At 39.0% G+C, this 27,905-nt stretch overlaps 1 protein-coding gene across 2 annotated transcripts; it reads right to left on the bottom strand.

Moving 5' to 3' along the window:
• Positions 1–686: 686 nt before the first annotated feature.
• On the bottom strand, positions 687–21,491 carry lrrfip1b (leucine rich repeat (in FLII) interacting protein 1b). 2 transcript variants are annotated; one of them, XM_085347376.1, is made up of 19 exons: positions 21,402–21,491; positions 16,517–16,600; positions 15,552–15,569; positions 15,286–15,333; positions 13,641–13,685; positions 13,131–13,181; positions 12,172–12,249; positions 12,006–12,041; positions 11,693–11,818; positions 11,302–11,472; positions 9,925–10,017; positions 7,380–7,472; positions 7,135–7,227; positions 5,680–5,818; positions 2,252–2,301; positions 2,032–2,149; positions 1,720–1,799; positions 932–1,036; positions 687–797 (listed from the first exon to the last, which is right to left on the bottom strand). In XM_085347376.1, the coding sequence occupies exons 1-19, from the start codon at positions 21,489–21,491 to the stop codon at positions 687–689; spliced, it is 1,629 nt and encodes a 542-aa protein (XP_085203502.1). The 2 variants fall into 2 exon arrangements, with proteins under 2 accessions (XP_085203502.1, XP_085203501.1); XM_085347375.1 differs by lacking the exons at positions 687–797; positions 932–1,036; positions 1,720–1,799; positions 2,032–2,149; positions 2,252–2,301 and adding an exon at positions 3,229–4,718.
• Positions 21,492–27,905: the final 6,414 nt, after the last annotated feature.

Raw genomic sequence — 27,905 nt, forward strand, 5'->3', positions numbered from 1 at the left:
AAAAGCACAGTGAGGCTGGTGACTAAATAAATCACTTCCAGTCACTGACTAAACTGTCCACAAGCATTGAAAAGTGATCACTCCTTTTTCATCACCTATCATGTGTAAACTATTTGATGAAAGACTGTAAAGCTTCTACAAGATGGCCTGGATATGGACTTCCATGTCCACAGATAATGCTCGATATGGGATTGTTTAAGCAAGATAACCATGGATGTACTATGAAGCTTCTACAAATGGCTCCAGTAAAGACATACTGAGCGGAACCAGAATTTCTTAGCTTCTGCTGGGGCGTAAGGAGTGTTGAGCCAACATGATGATCTTTGCTCTAACCTCTGGAACTAAAATACGTGGATGTTGAACTAGAATACATTGCTTTAATGCAGTGGAGGTTTTTGTGTCTCCTGGCTCGATCTGCTCTGTTTTTTTGTCCTCTGAGGCTTGATGGATGGACAATGCTACAGTCTGAAGTCCGATGTGGTAAATCCTGCCATGACTATGGATGGCATGTGTTCACAGAGCTACATTAAAGATCACATTTCATTTTCTCAGATTCGGGTTTTGGTTTGTTTTCACTGCCTCAGCAAACACCACATATCTGGTGCTTATTTAGAGTAAAATCAAGCACTCGCAAAGACATTCTGTTCAGGTCTGATTGTCTCTGGAGATGAAGATGGGAAGAGCAATCACTGCTGGGCTAGCAGGGCATTACGGTTGGCCTTCATCTTCTCCAGGCGCTTGGAGAGGTGGCTGTTACTGACCTCCAGCTCATCAATCCGATCCAGAGCTGAGCGGAGCTGCGAGAGACATAGAAACAATAAATGTTCCTTAGTGCTCACATAGAAAACAGTGAAGACAGAATACATGCCCAAGAAACCAGAAAACACAAAGCAAGGAAAGTCAACTCCCAGACAGAAGGTGGTGCTCTCACCTCTCTCTGCAGCTTTCGTTTCTCTACCTTTAGCTCATCTTCGATCTTCTCTGCATTCTCCGACGCCCCTTTATAGCGACTCACCTGACCCTCCAGACGGATTACCTGAGGACATCAACAGCAACATGAACCGTCTTATTTAAGGCAGATAAAGTTTCAAACTTCTTGATGAAGTCAGATGAAAGTGGACTTTTAGGGAGGGAGTGAGTACAACTAAACAGATTGAAAGTTTTGTTGTGTTTCCTGGCCAAGCTACAAGAAAGACCTACAGGAGCTTTTATGACATCCCACACATATTGACTGATCCCCTCATCGCAGCTATAACAGCTCCTGCTCTTCTGGGAAGGCTTATGGTCAGACAATGATGTTTTGACATTTGCAGTCTCCATTTTACTTCATATTAAAGGTATGTGATGGAGCAGATATTAGGGCTGTGTGCAGGGCGGTTAATTTCTTCCACAGCAAACTCATTCATTCTAGCTTTTATGTACCTCACTTTGTGCACAGTGGCACAGAGTGCTAGAAGAGAAAAGGACCTTCCCCAAAACGGTTCACGCAAAGCTGGAAGTAGAGAATTTTCCAAAATGTGACAGTAAGCCGAAGCATGAACATTTTCCTTCAGTGGAACTGAGAGGCCTAGATAAACAGGGATTTACAGTTGGTGTGGTCAAACACTTCTGTCCATGCAGTGCACCTATGATAAAGGTGCTCCAAAGATTTATCTTGTTTGAATATTTCTGAGATTGAACCCATTTGGGAAGGAAACACTTAAGCATGTCAGTACTTACATTTTGTTCAAGCGTGGTGACTTCCTGTTCAGATTTCACTAATTTGAATTTAAGGTCACTGATTTGTCTGTTGGCATCTCCTACAGAAAAAGAAAATCAAACGAACAAAGAAACTTAATGATCATTTTAATTATTATGTAATTTTACTGACAACGAATCCACAGAAATTTCACAAATCCAATGTACATTTTGTGAATACTACAACAACGACAAAACTAAACAGAAAACATGAAACTGAAGAATGGCAAGGGGTAGATGAGGAAGATTAAACAGGATGAAAGATTAAAAAGGATGAAAATGATGAAGACTCACTCTGCAGTTCTAGCAGATGAGAGTCCATCCCGTTCTCCAGACCATCGTTTTCTGTATTCTGAACTCCTTCTGTGATGATCTTCTGTCTCTGATCCAGCTGAGACTGCAGTAGCCTCACCTGTTCACACATTCAGAAGCACATTTCATATACTTGGCTAACATCGGATTAAACAAATCTGCAGTGGAGGTGCTTTCCAACTTTATAATACAGGCAACTCACCTGATCCTGTAAACTCTCTCTTTCTTCAAAAAGTTTTTTCAGCCGAAACTCTGAAACAGCAGAAAAAAATTAGTCCAGGAAACAGTCATATTATTCTAGCCTGAATTCTCTTATGGTTTAACCTTGAATTAAACATCAAACACTGATTCGGCACATCTGCCTTTCATTATAGCTTTATTGATTGTGAGCAGAGTGCCCCTTTAATTGTGTTGGAAAAGATCTGTGCCAATCCTTCCCGAGAACATTATGAGTGACGCATTATGTGAGAATAATAATAAATCCTGTAAATGGAAGTTAAAAGCTCCATTAAGTAAAGTCCTTTGACTAGTTGTGGTTTTTCAAACACACTTTGCATGTGTTGTGTCTGAGCAGCTGAAACATGATAGAAAATATAAAAGGACCCAATGTAGATCCTTGAAAAGCTAATCTAAAACTCTGACTCTGAAGTTATCAGTTCTTTAAGTTCTTTAAGTGTACTGGGCACCAATTTGAAGCCTTTCTGCTTCCTCAAGCCAAAAATTACTTAATAAAACTTTACATTTATTCATGATAGAAAATTTCAAATGTAAAATACAGACAAATATTCTTTTCAAACAAGTGCATTTTATTAATCTGAAAATTTTTTTTTTTAAAAATACCATCAACCCATTTAAACAGAAATAAACTATTGATTTCATGTAATTGTTTTGATGCCAAATTCATGGCAGTTAAAGTTTACAGCTGCTTACCCTTGTACAGTGTTGCAATTAACTGTCAAGAAAACAATTTCCAAGCAGTCAGCTTATTAAAACATGTCAGTAAAGAACATATTTATAGGTGAATGGTTTAAATATTCACTTTATTTATTTGATCAGTTCAAATACTTAAGTACTGATAACAGTACTGATGCTTCATTGATATTTCAAAGTCTAATAATTTAGAATCTAAAGCTCCAACACCGTGACTACCAAATCATTATTTCCTTCATTCTTGTGATTTTAGGAAATGCTGCACTCAGATTTTTTATTTTTCCTGCAGTCTGAACATGACTCTCTCTGTCTTCTGTGGCATTTCATGCTTCCAACTTCAGCAAGAGCCTCCATTTCCATCTGCTGGCCATCCTCGTTGATCTCCTCACAACTGTCAGTTTCTCCGACCAACTCCTTTGAATTTTTGGCAGCTACTACATGACAGCTTTGACTCTTGAATCTCTTTGAACTTGTTGACGAACCCAGATTTGACCCAGACACCTTTGCTGTGGCCTCTTCAGGTTTAGTGAAGTAGGAGTCGATAAAAACAAAAGGCTCTGAGCAACTTGTTACAGTTGTTTCATCTATATCAGCAGGATTTCCTCCAAACAATTCTACCACTTCCATTTCATGGGTTTTAGACATGATCCTTTGTGCCTTTTGGTCAGCATTCATAGGACGATCCAGATTATCTGCATACAGTTTACTTGTGGAGGCTACTTCCAACATCCTTGAAGCTGAATGGTCTCTCAGTAGGCCTAAAGGTCTGGTCAGACATTTTTCCACATGTTTATTAAGTGTAGGATCCATCATGTGGCCAGTTTGCTCTTTGTTATGCTGACTAGGCTTGTTCTTTAATATATTTTCCACATCTGAAGTCCACTTTTGAAGAGATCCCAGGATTTCTGAGAAGATTTGCGAGATTTCAACTACAAAAACTTGATTTCCAGCAAATCCTTGGTGGATATTTTGAGTCATCTTTTCCAAACCAGCACAGATGTCCAGTGGGGCAAATGATGTTGATGTTTGAATGTTACGTTCTGCACATTTGGAGGAACTATGTCTAGCTGGTTCATGAATCCTCTGGTCTTTAAGTTCTTCGGGTGATTGAGCTGTTTCATGAAATGTGTCTTTGTCCACCTGAACCTTTTCCACACTACCAGAAACATCACAATTGTGACTTGATACACTAAGCAGTACCACTTTGCTATCCTGAATGACATGTTCAGTAGGATGATGAAAAAGTTTTGATTTGAGAACAGGTGAAACAACCTCAGGGCATTTTTCTGAATTTTCCTGAGTTTTGCTGATCTGTTCACTAAAGGAGTGTGTCTCTTCTGTTGGATCCTGGTTTGCTGGTGCCGTTGAAACCAGCCCAAATTTATTTTTAGGTTTGGTTGCCATTTTTGGTTCATATATCTTACAAGCAGCCCCTGGCCTTTCTTTATTCATACGTAGTTTGGCTCCTTTCTTTCTATGTAGAAGACGTCCATGTTGCCTGCTCTGGATTTTCTTGATTCTCTTGGGTCTTGGTTGCTTGGTTCTTGCAGCCTCGTTTCCTCCTAGATGTTTGTCAGCTGTGTTTTGTCTTTCTATAGGCTGTTTGATCAACTTGCTTTTGCTGATGGTGGAAATGTCATTCAATGACTTTGACCGTTTAAGAACTTTCCAGAGGTAGTTTTTCTTGTTGTTCTCAGGTGGTCTGTTGCCTTCTTTTGTCTCCCACTCTTTAGTTTTTCCTGAAAGACCAGGAAGAAACATTGGAGGACCAAACACAGCTGACTCTTAGAGAAGTAAAACATAAATTAACTGTCTAGAAGAGAATTAACTGGCTTGTGGTGATGAAGGAAGAAGGCGATCAGAGGGATTAAACGTCAATTCTTGAATTAATCTTCTGTAGCACGAACTCGAAGAGCTGATTTTAAAAATCCAGATACGATGCTGAAGCGATTGAAATCATTTGAGATTTTTATCAAAATTAAAGAAAGATTACGCAAGCATGTGTTTGTTAGAGACTCATTCAGACATGCACATCATGCGATATTAAAAAAAGGGAAACAAAAACAAACAAAAAAAGAAAATGGTTCAGTAAAGTAAAAGGAGATGAAACATTACAAAAATAAAATTACCAATGCCAAGTGAAAATAAACTACTCCAGTTTTATGCTAACATATCTCAAAATTCCATATGTCATATTCCTGCTACAAACTTGTGTAACTAATAATAATGACTTAAAATATAACAATTTTTTTAAAGTCAGAATTGTAATTTACAATCTAATATCCTAAATAAAAATATGTACTCTTGATTTTAAAAAACTGAACACACTGAATTACACCTTTTAAAACATTGTAGCAATTCTGACAATTATAATTTCAAAATGTTAACATTAAACATAAATGTTGTGGTATTAAAACTATAATATGATGTTGATAAGTTAATGCTTTATTTGCATTCACATTAACTACTGTAAAGTTAGCACCTATTCTTCTACATGTACACTTACATAATCATAAAATATAAGTTGGACATACGTCAAAAAAGATAAAAGATTAAAAACAATAACAATAAAATAATTAATATTTATAATAAATGTATAAATAATTAAAGGAATAAAAAAGTCAAAAAAAAAAATAAACAAACCCCCACCCCCCACCCAAACACTTATATATTCTTATGAAAGGGTTATTTGGGTCTTACCAAGCATGTTCTCTCTGCCACCTTGAGGAGACTCCTGAGCCAGTCGAGAGGCAGATTCTGCACTTATATCGTCCTCGTTCCCACCGAGTTCCGCATCCCCATTGGTGGTAATGTCAGGAGAGATGGTTACCCCGTTTTTCTGTCCAGCAGAAATTCATAAAATCAGTAATCAGTCAACAACATAATCAATACCAGTCGCCCTCTGTGTGTGAACGTTGGTTCTTGTATTTAGTCAGAAAGCCTACAGTTCAATTTTAAAAATCTTAAACAGCTTCACATTAACTGTCCTGTGACAGTTAACAGATGTCACGATGTATAAGATTTAGAAACTTGCTATAAAATTTAAAAACACAGCAAACTAAAATAAATATTCTAATAACATAAACCCCTTTTTTAAATGCTTTAAAAGGAATACCGTAATTTTAATAAAGAAAATAATGAAAGTTTTAGAGAATAAATTCTAAATTAGTTAAATTTTTCAAAAAGTTAGTTTAAAGATTCTGATAAATGTAGAAAAGAGTGTAGATACTGACACAGTTTCAAAAGGAATGAGCGCCGACTTTCCCTCCAAGAAAAGCAAACAAACAAACAAACAAAAAACCCTAAAAGAAACTTTTTTGCAAGTATAAATTTAAGTGGTTAAAGTGCAGAGAATAATCTGTAATTTAGCAAAACATGTTTCAAAATAAACTTTCACATTTAGAGGCACAAATTGAAATGTTAAGAAAGTTATAAACTTTATATAAAATTAAATAATTTGACCTTAATATCAATAAAGTTGAAATGTTAGTTATAAAAGTATGATAGAATAGGTTTCATTTTAACAATATAATTTATGCTAAAATGGACCATGGCATCAAAGCTTTTCACTTTCATGTAAATATATGTATTCATTTGCATTTATTTAGATAAAAAAAAAATTGAAACATTAAACAATTTTATCAATTAAAAATTAGTTTTAAAGGAGTAAAGAAGCAATTTTGCAGAAAAAAACCCCCACTGAAAATTAAAAGTTTCATTAGTTCATTGGAACTCTATATGTCCCATTTATTTACCACAGAACAGAGAAATAATAGTAATAAAAATATAAAACATGAGGGATCTAAAAAGTTAATTTGTATAATAAAGCTGTAACTTGACAAAAAAGGGCAAATTTATAAAGGTTTATCAGATTAACAAGTCTTTAACAGATTTAGATACCTAATTTTTTATTTTTTTTTAATTGACACAAGGTTCATTACAATAAGAACAAAATTTAACAATTAATCTTTTGTAAGTGCAATGCATGAGATTTTAGGTGAAATGAAACTCAAAGGTTTTTCAGATTGTTTTTTTAAAAGAAGGTTTTTATATGTTAGTTTATGGAACTAATGCTCAGTTTTAAAATGCTAAACTGATGAAATCAGATGTATTCTCAACTCTGAGCTCTTCCTGCTGCTCTTCAGAGTTTGATACCTTTAGTAAATCTCGCAGTCGAACCACCTCGTCTCTGAGCCGGTCACGCTCAATGCAAACAATGTCCGAGATTTCTCTGTGCCGTTCCAACGCCTGAGCGACAACGAGCGGGGAGGAGAGGAAAGAAGTAAGCAAGTAAGGAAGAAAGAAAAGAGTTAGTGAAGGAAAGAAAAGTAAAACCCTAAGAAAGAAGTGAAGCTTCAGACTTAAGTTTGAAAATCGTAAAGCACTGAATGAAACCATACCCCGATTTTTTTGTCTTTCCACTGCAGCGCCTCCTGCAGGTCAGAAACTTCCTGACAGTAACTGCTGCTCTTCAAACGCAGGTCAGCCACTTCCTGTTCACCATAGACCCAGACGAGGGCAGCAGAAAGCAGTAAAAATGAGTAAAGAGCAGAAGAAGGCGGAAGGAAAGAAAGAAAAAGAGGAGGAATAGGACGGCCACACAGCCCAGACAAGCACCTAGACGGCCCAGTCAACCGTCAACACAAACCGTCATACGAGTTTTCTAATGAGCAGGCGTATGTGCGTATGTATATATATACACACATATATACACACACGATAGAGAGAGAGAGAGAGAGAGAGAGAGAGAGAGAGAGAGAGAGAGAGAGAGAGAGAGAGAGAGAGAGAGAGAGAGAGAGAGAGAGAGTGAGAGAGAGTGTGTGTGTATATATATATATATATATATATATATAGGGGTGCAACGATATTCGTATCGATATTGAACCGTTCGATACAGTGCTTTCGGTTCGGTACGCATATGTATCGAACAATACAAAATTTGTAATTTATTTTATCAACTTTCCTTCTGACGATGCTGTCTGTGTTGAGCGCTCAGTGAATCTGCGTTCGACTACTCCACCTACGGTCGACAGTGCAGCCTAGGCGGACTAGTTGAACGCAGATTCACTGAGCGCTCAACACAGACAGCATCGTCAGAAGGAAGAGCGCAGGGCAAGCTAGCGAGGCAGAAGTTAAGCTCTCCTTACAACATGGACCTCCCCCACCCTCATTCAGATCTGGCGTTTGGAATTATTTTGGTTTTCATGTGACGTATGACCCTGAAGGTAAGCGAGTCATGGACTAAAGTAAAACAGTATGTTGGATGTGCCATGCAATGCTCAATTACATGGGTGGGAACTAGTGTGTTAGCGCAGTTAGCTCGTTAACGTGTTGGCCGTCTAGCCCCACGCAGGGGTAGCTCGTTAACGGAGATTTGCCGTGTTGTGGCGTTAAGGTCATTTCAACGAGATTAACCTGAAAGCACTAGTGGGAACACAACGAATATGACTGCACATTTACGCCGACATCATCCTAGTGCAAAGACAAGTGGAAGCAGAAAAAAAACAAGCAAGCATGCTACTAACTTTAGCCGAGTCATTTAGACAGCTGTTTAATATGCTGCTGAGAATATAGCCCAGAAGAAGCGGATAGTATAGCTTTTATTTTGGAAAGAGACATTTCTCTGTAATAAACTCTTTTCTAAAGATGAGTGATTCCTCAATCAGATACAGGGCTCGCAATATCGCTAGCCCAACGTCCTGGGGCTAGCAATTTTTTTCAGTCGGGGTACCAAAATCTATCTCTGCCCTGCCCGTCGGGCTATTGTAGGAAGGAAAAATATATGTCAATGCTTTTGCATTCTTTCGGAAATGTAGCTGGGTAATTATGTCATTGGCATCGGTGAGCCACTGTCAATATGTGACATATTGAAATCGCGTTTGAATTTGCGCTTGTTTTTTTGCTTTCACTTTGCAATCGCGCGAACTGGGTATAGAGAGCGACAGCACTGATCTGTGAGTGATGATAATTTGCGCACCAATTCCTCTGACATCGTCTTATTAATTGTTAGCTTACTATGCAAACATGACAAGTGAAATCTCCCGCAGCTTAAACATGTGAGAGGTTGATCGCGCAGAGAATCGCTGAGCTTATGTGAGTACGTGTGTAAAAGCAGCAGGATTTATATTTGACTACGATGACCTGGATGACTGAGAACCTTCACAGACAGATATATATTTTAGTTCTGCTGAGCCAAATAAGACAGGTCAGGGTGAAGAAGTGACAGCCAAAGAAAAGCTTACCACAAAACGGAGAAGTTATGACAAATCAGACTATAAGGCAAAAAGAAAGTGCAGCTTTATGGTTTCATGGACAAAAGAATTTCTGTGGCTGCAATATGACGAGCTAAATAACCAGGGCTGCACATAAGTGGTCCGCAGGTGCGCATTCGCTGTCAAAATAAAAAACACGCACAAGGGTTAGGATTAAATTTAAAAACTGTACTTTTGAGTTAAAATATATATTTATGATTTTAATAAATGACAAATTAAAAAGGCATGAACATTTTTTTGTATCGAAAAAATATCGAACCGTGACACCAAAGTATCGAACCGAACCGTGAATTTTGTGTATCGTTGCACCCCTAAAATAAATAAATATATATATATATATATATATATATATATATATATATATATATATATATATATATATATATATATATATATATATATATATATATATATATATATATATATATATATATATATATATATATATTTTATGCAGTGTATGAATTCACTGGTGTACAAAGTTATCAGATAGTTTCCTTATATACTGTTACAAAGATGTCAAATGAATTACAAACAGCGATTTGTTCGTTTGGTGTCATATTTATCTCTGTTTTTTGCTTTAGTTTGAGCTTTTTGGACTTCGTGTGCTCAACTGTTTCTGCTACATGTCTTCGCTGTAATTAAAAGTAACATAGTGTGCATGTTAACCAACCGTGAGCAGCTCCTCAGTCTTTCTCAGAGTTTCTTTCATGTCTTTGAAGTGAAACTGCAGTAAGCTGTGAGCATGACGCTCACGCTCCCACTCCTGAAAACACACACAAACACACACTGATAAACAACAACAGTAGACGAGAAAAGAAAAAAATCCTCAAATCTGCAGTTAAGATAATTACAGACATGGTAAAAAAAAAAAGAAGACCCTCTTTAAATTGCTTAGGCTTTATGTACCAAACGTAATACACATCTAATATTATGCCGTGTCTTTATTTCACATTATTTAACTGTTCATGAAGAACAAACCCCAGCCTCACTGCTTCCAAAGGAACTATGAGGGTCGGTAACACCAAGGTGCATTTTGAGCAGTTCTGAAGTTTCAGGTGTGTTAACATGAAGGTAAGGAAGACATAATCAATGATATTAGAGAAGCAACTGCTGCTTCCTGTCAATCTGGGAAAGGTTATGAGGTCATTTCAAACAATCTGAGGTCCATCATTCTACGGTGAGAAAGATTATTCACAAGTGGAAAACATTCAAGGCAGGAGAGGACGTCCCAGCAAACTCACCCCGAGATCACACCGTGCAAGTCTCAGAGAAAAGATAATGTTTTTTTATTGAATCTTTTTTACTGATCACATGTTGTGAAATGTGCAGAACAGTCCTGGGTTGCAGAACAGTCCTGGGTTACAGAACGCTATGAAACAAGGAAGTAGGATACTCTGAGAACGCTGTAATCTCAGAGGTGTTGGTGCTTCAGAAAGCTGAATATATCACAGCCTGTAAGCAGAATTTCAGCCTTTACATTTAAGGTTAAAGCTCTCAAAGAAAAAAAAAACAAAAAAAAACAAAACACACGTCTTCAAGAAACTTAAAGAAGCCCAGACGTTTTTCTTTCGAAGATCCATAACTACAATGACCTGGATGACTGAGAACCTTCACAGATGAAATTTTAGGTATATTTAATTTTTTTTTTGTAATAATTTTTTTTTTGTATTTATTGCATGTTTATGTTTTTCACTGCTGTAATCAAAATCATATAAGCTGCTGCACTGAACAACTTTCCCTTCTTTTGACAAGAAAGTGAACTGAAAGTTTTCGAGTTAAATCTGAGGCCGTTAGTGTCACAGCTGAAACTGGGTAACAGCATGATGATCCAAAGCACGGCAGCAAATCTCCGTTAGAAACGTTAGGTGCCACAAACGTCCAGACCTCAGTCCGACTGAGACACTTGTGGTTCTATATTTGGGTTCAGTTTTTGTCAAATAAATGAGACACAGTGATGATATATAATGATGATACGTGGACTTTCTTTTTCTTTGACTCTATTCATATCAAACATGGTTGCAAATATAAATGTATACAAATATGTGACCTTGTGTGCATCGTCGCAGCGGCGCCGCGTCTCCCACAGCAGCTCCTCCATTTCGTTGAGCTCCTCCCTCAGCGTCTCCACCTGATACATCAGAGTCGACTTCTCGTTGTGCAGTTGAGCGTTAGAAACCATCGCTTTACGGTACTTCTCCTCAGTCTCCGCCAGAGAGTCCTACAGTCACAAAATAGGTTTTTATTTTTTTCATATTTATCACAGTAAAGCCCTTGAAACAAACTTTGTACATTTATTTATTTATTATTTATTATTCATTAATTTATTATTCAACATGAGCACTAAAACTGGTGAGTGCTTGAGACACATTTATTTAAATCTTGAATTCAATTTGTTTCAAACACTAAAGAAACTGTCTCATGGTTTTTTTAAACGTGACCTTCATCTCTCTAATGGACGCTTCGGTTTCTACGGAGAATGACGTGTCACAGCTTCCTCTGCGAGATGAGGCTCCACCCAGCGAGGCCAGAGTGGCTGCTGAGAGCGTCGAGGCCGTCCTAGAGCCCTGACACAAAAATGATTACCAAATTTATATCAGATCATTTAAAATAAATCAATAACAAAAAATGTATTTACTTGGTAAAATTACAGTATTTTAGTTTTTAAAAAATAAATATTAAACATAAATTTTACACAAGTTTAAAAAACATGATGTTTTTAAAAAGATAAAATAAAATCAAGAGTGGGCTCACTTTATCTGGGAACTCTCTGTCTGTCCTCTCTTCCACCTGAACACAGAAACACTGATTATTGATATGACTGATTGAGTTTTACTGTAAACTTCAATGAGTGAGGCTGCGAGCAGCCAGCAGGGGGGGCCACAGAGTCAGACTGAGACATCCAGAGATGAGAGCTCACCACTGGGCTTGCCCGAGCTGAACTGGCCCTGGAAGAGGCCCGAGAACCCGAACCCAGAAACCCGCTGTAGTCCGAAGGCTGGACATAGGAGGAGGAGGGTACAGAGGATGTAGGAAAAGAGGAAGGGTGAAAAGGAATGAATGCAGGTGAAAGGGAAATAAGAGAAAGGAGAAAAAAAGGACGGAGGGAGAAAAATTAGGATTGAAGGAAGGAAGGAAGAAAGGAGATGAGAGAAAAAGAGGATCAAAAATTAAATGTGAAGGTGACACAGGAAGGAGGTAGAGAGGGAAGGAAAGAAGAAAGAAAAGAGTTGGTGTCATCAGTTGTTTATCACTTTATCAAGATGTAAAAATAAATCTTTAGAAAACTGATCAAACTCATTAATGATCAATGGAACTTAAATGTTTTGATTAATCAGGATGAAATCAGCATGTGGGTCAATAATGAGTTTGATCATTGCTCTAACTTCACTGCTACTCAGTTTGATCTTCTACTGAGCTACACACAACCACAGGAAGTGATGTCAGAGAGTCAGACCCTATAGCCGTGGCAGCGAGGAGCATCATAGAAAAACGCTGAAGGCTGCAGACAGGTAGAGACGACCAGACTCTTTATTTTCACAAGAAGTGACCTCACAATGAGCAAGCTCATGATGTGACTCAACCTCTTGATGTTATTGATTATTAATCGGCCTCCTGTCTCTTTCCTGCTTACAGCTGCCGCAGCAGCGTCCCCGTCTGTACATAACCTGCAGTAATCAGCATGAAGCTCTGCAGCTCTGAACGAGCTGCTCATATCTAGTCTTCACGTTCAACCTCTGTCATTTACCACCAAAATGCTTCATACAGCAGCTTAACGAGCCGCAGTCCATTAGCAGAACCTGAGCAGTGTCCATAAAAACTAGGTTTTTATGTAGTAAACTCTTCTTCTGTGGTTAAAATGCTGAGATGTGAACTCACCCTGAGGCTGCCTCGACTCCCAACTGACATCCTCTCCTCATCGTCAGAGATCTGCAATTAAACAAGCAGAGCATCAACAGACAGCACAGTTCTTCACGTCATTGATTCTGTCATTGCACAGGCTTTACCTTACAGCATAAAGCGTCGTGAGGTGACTGCTGCTGTGGTTTGGTGCTATATAAATAAAAACTTAAAAAAAAAGCTTTACTAGACCTGAGTTAGACCTGAGTGTAAACTATCCAGAGCTTATTGGATGATCTAATGTTCTTTAGAAGTTGATCCAGCCTTAGGATGTTGCTTTGTGTTTAGATTTTAGGGGACCAAACACTCAGACCTCCTGGTGAGTTAGTGGAAACTAACCATGCCTACAATGATGTCATAGTGTCCCAAATACACCTTTCCACACAAGTCGTAACTGGAGGTGTGATAGTCAGCGTGGACAGGTAACACACATGATTTTTAATTTGTTAAAGAAATAAAGAAACAGAAAAACAGGAAAGAGATACAGACCGACGCGTGCCTCCGAGAGTGGCGAGAATACCGCTCACTATCCTCCTGAAAGGCCACGAAGTAGAAAGCAGGTTAAAAGATTGAAACCAAAGAAGAAGGCGGCAGGTGAACACGTTAAACAGCAGGTTATTGCATCATTGGCATGGTCTAATAAAGCACAAACACATGAAGGCTGCTGCATGCAGACAAGAAGCATGGGGGGAGAAATGACAGACCATAGCCTGTCAAAATACTACAAAAATTTTGTAGTTCTTATTTTAAAAAAAGAAAGAAAATAAAAGTAATAAAAGAGGTCTGCTTAGGGGATAAGTCGAACACAGTGTAAAAGTATAAATACAAGAATAAAAAATGAAGATACACAAAAAGCAGTTAAAAGTAATGCTCTATTAATTTAAAAATAAATGCAAATTGACACAAATATAAAAGTTAATATTAATTAGAATTAAACAGAAATCAGACGCAGGTGTGAAACAGCAGCAGCTGCAGAGACGTGCGAGCAGGAACGGTTACTGGGAGGATGATAACTGATAATCTATCAGACAGGATTAAACAGGCCATTAATCTGAGCCTGTCTGAGCACGTGCAGAACAGACAACAACAACAACAACAGACAGTGGCATCCTGCTGACACATGAAAACTCCTGCTGTTACGCACTTAAAAAAAAAAAAAAAAAAAAGAGCTGGGTAAATGGGGTCAGGCTTTAGGATTGAGACAAAAAAAATCAGCTGGTTTCACTCAAACATCTGGATTCAGGCTCAGTTTTATTTGACTTTTAACATAACGTTAAACTGTGCTCATGTACATGTAGCTTACATTAAGGTAATACTGTTTTATTCTTTTTTATATTCATTACATTTTAATATGCTGTGTTACGTGATATAAAAGACACCTTAGTGTTGCTTTTACTTACATCACGTTCCATTAAATCGCATTAAAGTTTAAACTTTTATTCAACTTTTTGCTGAATCACACTGTGTTAACAAAATTAAATTCAATATTTGATGAATTATTGTCATGATCTCTGTCCTGTAATATGAACTCAACATTTAATATAAAATTACGGCATTTTCAATACAATTTTATTTTTCCTTTCTTTTATATTTATATCAAACAAATTACATTATTAGTATTTTATTTCAAACTGTGACACTCTTAAATGTAACTCATGTTAAGGTGTACAGCCCAGAGTCACATGGGAGGCTTCAAAGGGCTGGTTTATTTTATGTTACACAGAAAACAGGTTCTGTTACATTGTTTAAAATATTGATTATAATTATAAAACTCTAAAATCGGATACTTTTTACTTTCTATTTTTTAATGACTTCTAATACAACGCCTATTTAAATTAATTTCTGTTTTATTTGTGGATACACATTTAATATGTTGTTTCATTTCTAATGATGCATTGCATTGATTGCATTTTGCATATACAGCTCATGTAATATGCTACACTGTTATCTAAATGTAATTATTATGTACTTACACGACGGGTATTTTTTATTAGACCGTGTTTTATTATAACTCAAGTCTTGTTTTAGAGTCATATGATTGACTATGAGCTGTTGCACAGGTAATATGATGAAACGGCCCTTTATCTCCACTGGAGCTTTCATGTGTCAGCCTGACACTCGCACAGAGTCCTACCATCCACTGCTCAATGTGACCCCACTTATTATCCACACCGTAATACTTCTGTAGAGGAGGACGAAGAGGTGGAAGAGGAGAAGATCAAATGGGGGAAAGGACAAAGTTTCAACTATTCAAAGACAAAATATGAAATCTGTTTGCTTTGTCCTTCTGGGGACACCAGCTGGGTGGAGTTAGTGCAAAGCCCTACCCAGCTGGTTCCCCCAAAAAGATAAAACTAAAAGAAAGAATGAGTTAAGGCTGAATGGAGGACTTATTCATACCTTATGACTGTGAAACAGCTAAAGGAAGAACGAGAGGAGAGAAAAAACAGGTCAGAGAAGCCAGAGGTCAAAGGTCAAAGGGGCGTCCAGGATAATGAAGACAGAGGACACAAACAGACTGCAGCTCAGTGGGGGATAACGGCTGAGACTTTAAACCCAGAGTCTGTGTCTCCAACAATTTCAAAGTAACTACACATTTATAGAAATGTAACTATTTAACTTCTTGTCCGACTTTCACAGCAAAAGCAGTTTTTTTTACTTTGTCAGAGGCTGATGACGCTCAGCTCTTTTCTGAATCTCATTCATCAGTCACTCACTGATCAATGACCCGTCATTCAAAGCCCTTTCTTATTTTTTATATCTTTGGTATAAGAAGCAAAATCAGAAGAGCTGATGAAAACAAACTAATCATTACAAACAATCAGTAAACAGACACACTGTAATAATTTATTGTTAATAAAGTTGTTCTGAGACTCACCACAGCAGGACAAGGCCGGGTTACCTCCACACTTCAGACCGAGCGGTGACTAAAGGCTCAGTCAGACTGGCCTTTGACCTCACATAAACACAATTTGATGACTTCCTGTCTTTGTTTATTCTTACTCTTTAGTAAACTGAGTTTTTTTTACGGCATGCAGCCCTGCTGCACAGCCTGAAATTTTATAAGATAAGACTTGAGAACAGGAACAGTGTTTACTGAGGTCAAAGGTCATTAGAATGAATGAATCAACAAAGAGAAGATGACCTGCTTTTTACATTTTCAATTTTTTTTTTTTAACTGTTCTTATTTACGTGGTTTTAAAACATACCTGAAGAAGTCAGTTTTTCCTCCTTCCATCAAACTGTTTTCACAAGCTTGTAAAATAAACTGTTTCCATGTGAAATTGTGAGCTCTTCTCTTTCTGATCAGTAATTGATCACCACAATTATAATCATTGTTTCTTAAAAAATAAAAGCCTGCTAACCTCTTTCTGTCGCTCCAGCTCCTTCATGCGGATTTCTCGGGCCTCGGCTCTCGCGGCCCGCTTAGCTGCCAGCCGTGCCTCCGCCTGAACACACATGGAGAGCAATACATCAGCCAAAATTTTGTGATCAATAACCAATTACCGGGTCACAGGTTTCAAATGCTATGAGTCAGCAATAAAAAAAAAATTATAATAAACACCAAAAAAAACCCCAAAAAAACCCCCAAAACTGTGATTGATAATAAAACATGAATGTTATGTAACTTTAATAAGAATGTAAGTTAAAATAAAATAAATAAATAAAAGCCTCATTCAGCTGTCTGTTCGTCATTGATCAATAACTCGATCAAATTCCTCTCAGCTTTAATCAATACACTCAGTGATGTCATCAGTCACTGTTAGAGACCATAAACCTGAACCACTTCCTGCTTTTATTAAATTAAATTCTAAATGTAAAACTGCTAAAAAGTAATGACATTAAAGCTTAAAATTTAAAAAAAAAAAAAAAAAAAAAATTCACACCAAAACAAATAAAAATAAAATAAAATAAAAATGTCCTGAAAATTACATTTTAATAAACAGTTTGTTGCTTATTTTGAAACATTTTCTGTTCTTTTTTTTAAACACTTCTTATTTACAATCTTTCATTTTTATTTTAAGCATTAAATAATTATGTAAATACAAGTTTAAAAAAAAGTTTGTAACCTAAAAATATTTTATCTGAAAAAAATAAAATTAAAAACAACATCTTACTTGCAAAAATAACCTAAAATACTGTGAAAATGTTAAACAGTAAATATATTTATGTGAAACTCATGTAAATGTTTGAGGTCTGATTCTTCAGGTGAGTCTCAGGTGAGTCCAGCAGGGGGCATCAGTGTGTCTCTCAGGTTCATTCAAAAAGATTTATCAGCACAACAACAGCGTTATTATAAAGTACAGGTGATCACAGTCAGACACCAGCTGATCAATTACTCCACAGGAGACATCGTCTTAATTACTGAATCAATCTATAGGTGTCATGTGATTGGCTGCCACAAATCACCTGATAACACATGCCTCAGCTCAGGCATGTCTAAAAAGAAAAGGTGTCCGGACTTGTGACAACATCAGAAATGACTTTAAATTACCAGAGAAGAAAAGCTGCTGTTTCCAGGACACCACTTAAAAGGACAGTACACCCGAGTGTGCAAACACGTGTCAACATTTAAGCTGTGTGTTCTGTCACTGCAGAAGGAATGTGGTCCATCCACCTCTCTTCATACCTGAGACACTCCCTCCATCTAACTGTCAGCACACACCTGAGAGATACCTGAGAACACTCAACTCTAGGCCTGCCACAAACGATTATTTTGATAGTCGACTAGTCACCGATTATTTTTGCGATTAGTCGACTAATCAGATCATGCATCCATTGGACGTAAAACATACAGCTTATTGCACCAGCAGCATCTGCTCTTATATAACTATCATTAGCTTACAGCTTGAAGTGTTTAAGGTATGTGCTAACCAAAAATAAAGATAAGATGATAGTTTATTAAACTTTTAATGAAATTTGCAGATTGTCTCGGTGGAGTTTAGTAAACCCAGCCGTCTGCTCTTTGCTATCTAAAATATAACAGGACACTGGAGTATGTTCTTGAGCTTCTCACACTTCTGATAATCAGTTGTCTGCTTGATGTTTATTCAGTTGTGTAACAACTATAACTTTAATCTCAGCCAAACCGATTTACTTAGGAACAAATAAAATACTGAAAAAAGCCAAACAATAACATTTTAGAGTAATATTAAAACTAACTAGCTGCCGCCATTGTTGGAAACTGAGCAGAGCTGCGCTATGAATTCTGGGATAGGTTGGGCCACGAAGCAACCCATCCTTCAAATCTGGGGAAATGAAGGACACGTTTGTCGGCTGCATTTGTCGGAGTCTTCAAATTTGGACAGTCTTCGTCGTGTCGCTGTAACGTAATCGGCCTAAAAATGCGGGAACAGGAGGATGCGATTCTTGAATTTGGACACAGCTACGATACCCGACACTGCTTCTTCTTCTTTGGGGTTTAGCGGCAGCTGGCATCCTTATACACGCAGTGCTGCCATCTTCTGTTTCAGTCCGTTATTACACTCTTAAATCCTGCTACTTACTTATTCCTGTGTCTTTTGGGATCTTACAAAGCTTCAAATGATGCGTCGAAGACTAAATTAGTCGATGATTTTGATAGTCGACATAATCGTGACTAGTCGACTAATCATGGCAGCCCTACGCCCAACCCAGCCTTCAAATCTGGGGAAATTAAGGATGCATTTGTCGGATGCATTTGGAGAAGTCTTCGAGTTTGGACAGCCTTTGACGTGTCACTGTAACGTAATCAGCCTACAAACGCGGCTACAGCCTACAAAATATTTATATTTTAATGCAATTACTTTATTATATTATACATTCATTATTGTAAGCATAAAAGTACCTAATTTTTTGGAAAGATTTTTCACAATTTGAATTAATCTTTTTTTTTTTTTTAAATGATAAAAATACTAGTTTAGTGTTTAAATAATAAAAAGTACCACCAGTTTATTTTGTACTTATAAACTCCTGAATATTATACTTTTACTGGTTTTAAAAACATTTTACTTTATCAAACATGAATTTGATGGTATATTTAAACATGTACAAGAGTCCTTGTCTTTACACTGCAGTGATGATGAGTCTGCTGGTGATGAAGATGAGTGGGCTCGTCATGTTGTGACTGCTGAAATGCAGATTAATGTTTGTGCTTCAGCAGGGGATTAAGAGAGGTTGCACATATACACACACGTACAGAGTGTGTGTTTGTTCTCCCAGTAGGTCAGTGGGAGGGAAAACGTTGGTATTTGTGTCACACCAGACTCCAGTGAAAAAAAAAAAAGCCTGATTTAACAGTGTCCACACTGCTGATTAGAAACACACACACCCACACAGCTTAAAGGCTGTGTGTGTGTGTACGTGCTTCAGGCTCACTGAATGTGGCCAAACCAGTTTCAGGGTGAGGCTCCACAGCTAGCGCCACCACCCGCTGAGAGAAGAACCACAACCGAGCAACAGCAACAACAACAAAAACAAGCTCCACAGTGAGGTGTGACACATGCTGGGAGTTTTCATTGAATCTGATAAGTGTTGGGTTGGATGAAAGGATGTTTACTCCACATCCACGAAAGCTTCTGACCAGAACCGGGCAACGAGAGCAAATCAGCATCTCGCCTGCATCATGACTTACGAGTTCTTGCCCTCATAGTTAAACTGGTTTGTACTGCAGATATGCAGAGATGCTGTTTTCCTGTAATGTGATGGGACCCAAGTGCTGCAACAGACTAGTGAGATCACCAATCATGATGGTGATCAGTGGCACACAGTTTTTAGTTGTCTTCATTTCCATTCATCTTCTCTTTTCTAAAAAATGTGTTACATTTGTAACTACACACCCTGCACTGCGTTTTAAAGTTGGCAGTACATACACAGGGAATATTAACAGAATTACTAACATAACGAAACAAACTAATGCACATGGACGAGACTATGTAGCTTTTCAATTACAGCTGAAGCTGCCACACTTCAAATTTATCATAAAAAAAAAAACCTAGTGCTGTCAGTGTTAATCTCGTGAAAATGACGTTAACGTTAACGCGGCAAATCTCCGTTAGTGAGTTATCGTGGATCACCCTATATGTGGGGCTGCACATTATCAACACGTTAGCGCGGTTAGCTAGTTAATGTGTTACCGCCGTCCAACGTCATTTTAACAAGATTAACTCTGACAGCACAAAAAAAAAAAAAAAAAAAAAAAATACAGTTACCGATCCAACATTTTGTCCTTCACATCTTCCAAATCCATCAAACTGGCCAGATTAGAGTCCTTGCTGGGCCAATTCTGGTCCCCAGGCCTTACATTTGATACCCCTGAACTATACCATAGGCGTTGCTCCATTATAGTCGAGTAGTACCTAACGTGTGTGGAGTTGTTACATCAAATAACTTCCAGTGAAGTCCTTTGTTTCAAAAATGGCAGTTTTGATTTTTGTTAAGGAGGTGCTCTCGTAACTGATCAAGTGACGTTACTGTGCAGCCAATTGGTGATATGCAGTCTGTTATTTCCAGATCACCTCTGGTCACTATAAACCCAGGTCAAGTACTAAAAGTGTCTGATACCAAGTTCTATCACCTGAAACAGACAGTTTACTAAAAACAGATTATAGTCAGGGCTCAGAGTTAGAAAGCAGTCAATCTGCAACATCAGTCTGAGTTTCCAGCTTGAGCACCCAGGGCGACACACTTTTGTTCTCACATTTTTTCCTCCCAATTATCATCATCATCACAATCATCAGGTCTTTACTACAAACCGCTCAGATGTGACACCAAACGTGACCTGCAGCAGATCTCCTGATTTAATCTCGATTTAGACTCCATACACCATCCACTGATGTCACAGTCAGATGGAAAATATGAGGAACCAAAGATCTACAGATCTGTGACATACTGAAAGTAAAACTGTACAATACTCTGAAGTATCAAACTATTGGAACACAAATTATACTGTAATTTTATCATTTCACTTTCAAATTGAGTAAAAATTTCATGATTTGTTCCTATTATTTTTATGTAAACACATTTTAAAATGTTAATTTTTTAGACGTTACTCAGATATATTAATATTTTACTGTAATAATTTAATGCTTCTGATCTTCTGCTGTGAAATAAAGTCTTGGCCGGGGTCCAGAGGGGCCCCTAAGCAGTGTGCGGCCCTGGGCCCTAAACAGCTGGGACCAGCTGTGATTCACAGAAACGTTTCTCTGATGTAAATTTCTCCCCCTGATCGATCAAATCGACACCAGCGGGTCTATTAATAAACATCCTCACCTCCCGGGCGATCTGGTTCAGTGCATCGTCCTCTCCGGTCAGTTTCTCCCGGTTCGGGATCCTCTTCCGGCCCGGTCCCTGAGTCCCCATGGTTCCGGATGATCCTCAGAGACCCCCCGTGGTCCGGGACATGCGGCTCAAAATAAAAATAAAAAATAAAAAATCCTGAATAAGCCGGATGGAGACTAAAAACTGGTTTTCTTGATGCTAGGCTCCGCTGCAGGCTCCGCTTCTCTCCGGTCGGGTTCCTGGTCCGGCCCGTATCTCATGTCTCCATAGCCCAGGAGGATTTTACCTGGAGCCAAATTATCCACAAAGGCCCCCGTCAGTCCTGAACCTACCCACTTCAAGTTTAGAATGAGATTATCCAAAATAAACCGGGCTATCTTCAAAGAAAAAAGGCGATTGTAATGTGATTCTGCAGTTAGACTCTCCGGGATCAGAGTCCCGCAGTTCGCATCACTCAGAGGTGTACCTGCGCCCGAATTATCCACAAAGGGCCCCTTTAGTCCTCGGTGCACTAACCTGACAGTTGGAACCAATAAAACCCCTGATAAACCCGGGTTTGTGTCAAAACCGGGATCCTGCCCCTGCGGTTTTGCGGTCAGAGGACGTGCGGAGCGGCTTCGGCCGAGATGCCGCAGCAGAGAGCTGAAGTTAGCCGTCTGCCGGCGTCACCACCGGAAAACCTCAGCCGGAAAACCGTAAATATCCCGCATCTGATCCCGCACCCCTCCGCAGGGACTAACCGTCACTGCAGCGTCGGTGAAATAAACGTCAGCTCGTTAATCCGCCATCTTATCGGAGCTCCCGAGGAGGAGAAGGCGCTGCTAACTCCCGGACCCTGATGTACACACGAGACGGGCTGGCAGGTGAGCCGCAGGTGGGCCGTTCCCTAACAGTGAACGCATCACGACACGCCGCAGTGTGACAGGGAGGGGGCTTTTATTGTGGAGGAATCAAACATGCACCGCCGGAAGAGACGCTAGAAAACAAAAGCTGATGAACGATCAGTCAGCTTTATGTTTGTTCAGAAGTGACGTTTCCATGGTGACAGTGCTCATGGACTAAACCTTTAGCTGTCTCATGACGACTTTAAAGTCCGACCTCAGTTGGGGTTTGGGGAGGCAGGGACAGTCTGGTTACTGAGGGAAACCATGGAAAAATGAAAGAAAGGGACTCCAGGAAGCAGCGTTGACAGGTGACTGATTCTATAAATGTTCCTATTGATAACTGAGCCGAATGTATTTAAATCGGGTTTAACAAACAGGAAGTGTTGAGCTCAGACCTCACAGTGTAAACACATCTGAGACTGTCATTTTTCCACACCGATTTTTCCAACCTCACCACATGCTCTTACTGTTTCACTTAAGCAGGACAGGAAAGAAGCTCTCAACGAACAGATTTTCATATTAAGAGCACATTTGAATGGTTTTTGCTTTAATTTGTTGTCAAATTCTGAGAACAGACAGGCTGTTTGGATGCTCCATGCTCCATACTCCAACAGTACTCAATGTATAAAATATTAAAGACATTAAGCATTTCTCATGTTTCTGTCAAAAACAGCTGCTTTTGAAAACTGATCCAATTAAAGAGACATGAACTTCCATATTGATAAGATCAATACGTACCCCCCAATAATCAGACCCAACCAATATAGCCCCCACAATAAAATTATGAATTATCTTGCATAAATAGGCTTTTGACTTTCTTTACTCATTTCAGGCATTAGCAACAAAATAGTTGCATGCTTAAGCATCTGGGAATTTACCCAGATTTATTTATATTTATTTATTTAGAGATCTTGACACCCCCCCCCCCAAATGTTCAGCACAGCTCTGATGTCGCTAACATCTCCTTGAACTTCATTGATGGTGATTTGTGGCCCTCTGCTGGTGAGAAGAAAAACTGCACGATGCCAGTTTAAACTGTGGAAACAGCTTCAACAAACTCCGAATTTCAAAATAAAATCAATTGATTTACACTTTTATCTTTAAATAATTGTGTGTGTTCCCAGAAGATGTTGAAGTTGTCAGTGTCTGTGGTCACAGGTGGGAGTAGGAGCAGACGGGTAGATGAGCCTCACAGATTGCTGTAGTGAGCTGAACAGAAGCACAAAGTAGACTTTAAGAAGCAGAGCTCCTCCTATGTTCTGGTCCAGAAGCTCCACTCACTAGACCGTTCTCCTTTTCTGTTCTTTTCATGACCACTGCTTTCCCACATTCTCAATACTGACATCATTACTGTAGTCCAATCATCTTCTCGCCTGCCTTCTTTGAACCAATTAGCCTTCACTTTGCATGGTTTAAATCTGTGCTTTCCATCATTCTTCCTTTAAGACTCTTCTTTATGCATCCCACCTCCTCCCCATCTCCAACTCAGCCAGAGCTATATTCAAGGTTCAGTCTTCATGTTCACCACCACCAGTGTCCGGACTCCGGAGGGTCCTGTCCTAAATCCTGTCACTGCTGAGATTCTGTTCTGCCTTTGTTCACCAAGTTTTAATTTTAATTTCTTTGATGTTTTACCTTTAGATTGATTTTAAATAAACCCCTAATATAACAGAAAACTCTTGCACCTTGATGCAAATACCTTGTGCATGTAAACAGGCATGCTTGGTGCAATACAAATTTAAATATGTAGCATTAAATCTGTTCAGTTTCTCAATTATAAAGGTCATAACAATCTTAAGAGCTGGACTTTAAGTTTGTAATGACGTTTCACCTCTCATCCACAAGGCATAGCATAGCATAGCATCTTTATTTATAATGCACTTTACATCCAACAATGTTGACCAAAGTGCTACAAATATAAAACAGAGAGGAAACAGTTTAAATTACATATAAAATATCTTAAAATTAAAAATAATATAATTAATAAGAAACGTATTAAGAGACATCAACAAGTCCTGCTGTGCTAAAAGCCAAGGTAAATAAATATGTTTTAAGACGTGATTTAAAAACAGATAAGGAAGGTGCCTGTCTAACATGTAAAGGCAACTCATTCCACAATTTTGGTGCTGCCACAGCAAACGCCCGATCCCCTCTGAGCTTACGATTAGTCCTGGGCACGCTCAGAAGGAGCTGGTCTGCCGACCTGAGGGACCGGGAAGGTATGTATGGATGAAGAAGCTCAGAGAGGTACACAGGGGCAGCATTGGACAAACATTTAAAAACAAATAAAAGCAGCTTAAAATGGATCCTAAAATGCACGGGCAGCCAATGAAGTGAATATAAAACTGGGGTGATATGCTCGTATCTACTAGTGCCAGTTAAAAGGCGTGCAGTAGCATTCTGGACTAACTGCAGTCTAAAAACAGAAGATCGACTTACCCCAAAATAAAGAGAATTGCAGTAATCCAGCCGAACGGTTACAAAAGCGTGGATTACTGTTTCAAATTGCTGTCTCGTAAGAAAGTGCTTAATTTTGGCCAGTTGCCTCAGATGAAAGAAACTAGACCTTACAACCAACCCGATCTGGCTTTCAAGCTTAAGCTCAGGATCCATTTTAAAACCCAGATTAACAATCTCTGGTTTACAGAATGATTTCAGGGATTGCAAATCAACACACGGAACAGCAGTGGAGGCAAGTCTGAACACCATTACTTCAGTTTTAGAATCATTAAAACAAAGAAAGTTTAGCGCCAACCACGACTTGACGTCCTCCAGACATGTTTGTAAACGATTTACAGACGACCCATCTTTCTTTTTAAGAGGAACATAAATCTGGCAGTCATCTGCATAACAGTGAAACGAGAGTCTGTGTTTTCTAAAAATTGAGCCCAATGGAAGTAAATAAAGTGAAAACAGGATAGGGCCCAGAATGGAACTCTGTGGTACTCCATGAGACAACGGAGCACGGGAGGACTCACAGTTTCCTAAGCGAACTGAAAAGGTTCGGTTTGTTAAGTAAGACCTGAACCAGTTCAGAGCCACACCTGTTATACCGACACACTGCTCCAAACGTGAGATTAAAATTTCATGGTCTACAGTGTCAAATGCAGCAGTTAAATCGAGTAAAATAAGAATGACACTTTCACCAGAATCACATGATAAAAATATATCATTAAAAATTCTTAAAAGTGCTGATTCAGTGCTATGCATTGCTTTAAAACCAGATTGAAAAATCTCCTGAACATCTTGTGCATTCAAGTATGAGATCAATTGGTCATATACAATTTTTTCCAAGACTTTAGATAAAAAGGGCAGCTTAGATATTGGTCTAAAGTTCTCAACAGCGTTTGTATCTAGCCCAGGTTTCTTAAGAAGTGGTTGCACAATTGCATCTTTGAAATTCTTTGGAACCACACCTGAAGTAAGGCTGCTATTTAAAATGGTTAAAATAGTTGGACATATGGTAGAAAAAACTTCTTTCAGAAAAAGGGGAGGGATAGGATCATATGGTGAGCCTAAAGGTTTTAAATGATCCACCACCTCCTGTAGCTGAGCAAGAGTAACCGACTCAAACTGTTGAAAGACAGCTGAGCAAATTGGAAGATCAGAGGGGTCAGATGTGGGCAAAATAATCTGCGCCCTAGCCGAGGCTACCTTGTTTATAAAGAAGTGCAGAAACCTTTCACACATTTCAAGTGAAGGCTCAAAACTAAGAGCAGAGGGAGGGCTTAAAATAGTCTCAATTGACTTAAACAATATGTGTGGTTTCTGATAATTCACCATAATAATGTTTGCAAAGTGTTTCCGCTTTGCTTCTTTTATTGTAAGCTGATATAAGGCCCAGCACTCTCTTAAACTTTGTAAAGAGACCTGTAAGTTATCTTTTTTCCATCTCCGCTCAGCCCTACGACATTCACGCCTTGCAGCATGGGTTTCATCGTTCAACCAGGGTTCAAGCTTTGTCTTAGGATGCTTAATTTTTAGAGGGGCAACAATATCCAAGACAGTCTGACAAGTGGTATGAAACCAAAAACTGAGTTCCTCTACGTATTGGAGTGTCTCAGGAATGGAGAACTGATTATAGTAGGTGGAGAACCGTGCTGCCATGGAAGAATTTAACAAACGAGATGTCTTTGCAGGGACAAGCCCCCTGAATTCATTTCTAGATAAAGAGATGTCAAACAGAACCGGCATATGATCAGAGAAAACAGGATCGGAGACTTTCAGATTAAAAACAGGCAATAAGTGGGCTAAAACCAGATCGAGAGTGTGGCCACACTGTTGCGTGGGTGCAGACACACATCGAACTAAATTAAAAGAATCAGTAAGATTCAAAAAGTCTTTAACCATGGGCTTATCTGGACAGCACACATGAATATTAAAATCCCCAACAATAAGAAAGGAGTCATATTTTATCGTGACTTCAGTTAGAAATGCAGCAAATTCCTTTATAAAGTCTTTACTGTATTTTGGGTCCCTGTATATTATTGTGCACAGTACAGGGGGAGAACAGGCTATTTCAAACAGTAACAGTTCAAAAGTGGAAAAATAAAATTCCAATGAAACCTGCTTGCACTTGTAGCAATCTCTGAAGATAGTAGCTACTCCTCCACCTCGACCAGATCTGCGTGGGACATTAAAATAGCAGCAGTCCGAAGGCAAAAGTTCTGCAAAGGCGCTGGAATCACCAGCAGTTATCCACGTCTCAGTTAAGCAGAGAAAGTCCAAGTAGTGTGACAAAAAATATTCCTTAAGGATAAAAGTCTTATTCGATAGCGATCTGGCGTTTACCAGGCCAAATTTGGCCGGAGTTGAATAGTCACTAGACTTTGAAGCTCGCGCAACGTAACGCAGGTTTTGCATACTCACTCCGCGCCGCCGTGGACAGGGAGGCAGGGAGCGGCCGGGCGGGAACAGCCCAGAGCCAGCGAGCGGCACCAGACACGCATAGGACGGCCTACGAAGATGCCAGGGAAAAGGGGCGCGACAGGCAACGCCAGGGACAGCACAACCAAACGCCAGACAGGCCTTCAGTTTCACCAATCTCCCACTCCTTTTGCCGCGACGGTGGCCCCGCTTCCGCGGAGACGGCACAGGTACACGGAGCAGGTGAGTAGGAACCAGCGACAGGAGTGGAGGCGGTATTTTGTGTGCATTTCCCAGTCTACACACTGGCGTATTGGGAGATAGTTGGAGATCAAGTAAAACTTGGCGATCATAGACCAGCAGGGAGTTGACATCATAACAAAATAAAAACATTAAAACAGAAACGTGGAGGAACAGACGGCAAGCCATACACATCGGCGCCATCTTTACCCTGTTACTCACAGTGAATGCTCACTGTGAGCTCCGGCAGACGTCCCCTTCTTTTTTAAAGTTCTTAAGACAAAGCACTATACTATGAACAGCAAGACATCTCCAACAGAAAGAAGCTAAAGGAAGGGCAGACATCTGCCTTGAATGGTTAAAGGGTGAGAAAAAAGAAGAGACAAAAGTGGAGAGACCACAACAAATGGGAGAAAAGTGAGACGAATACAGAGAAAGATGAATGAAGATCAGGAGTGATATGCAGTAGTAGTGTGTAAATACATGGAAAGTGAGAAGAAGTAAG

This window comes from Diplotaxodon limnothrissa, linkage group LG23, assembly GCF_057381915.1.
Source record: "Diplotaxodon limnothrissa isolate DT_005_m linkage group LG23, D_limnothrissa_male_GT1.1, whole genome shotgun sequence".
NCBI classification, from domain to species: Eukaryota; Metazoa; Chordata; class Actinopteri; order Cichliformes; family Cichlidae; genus Diplotaxodon; species Diplotaxodon limnothrissa.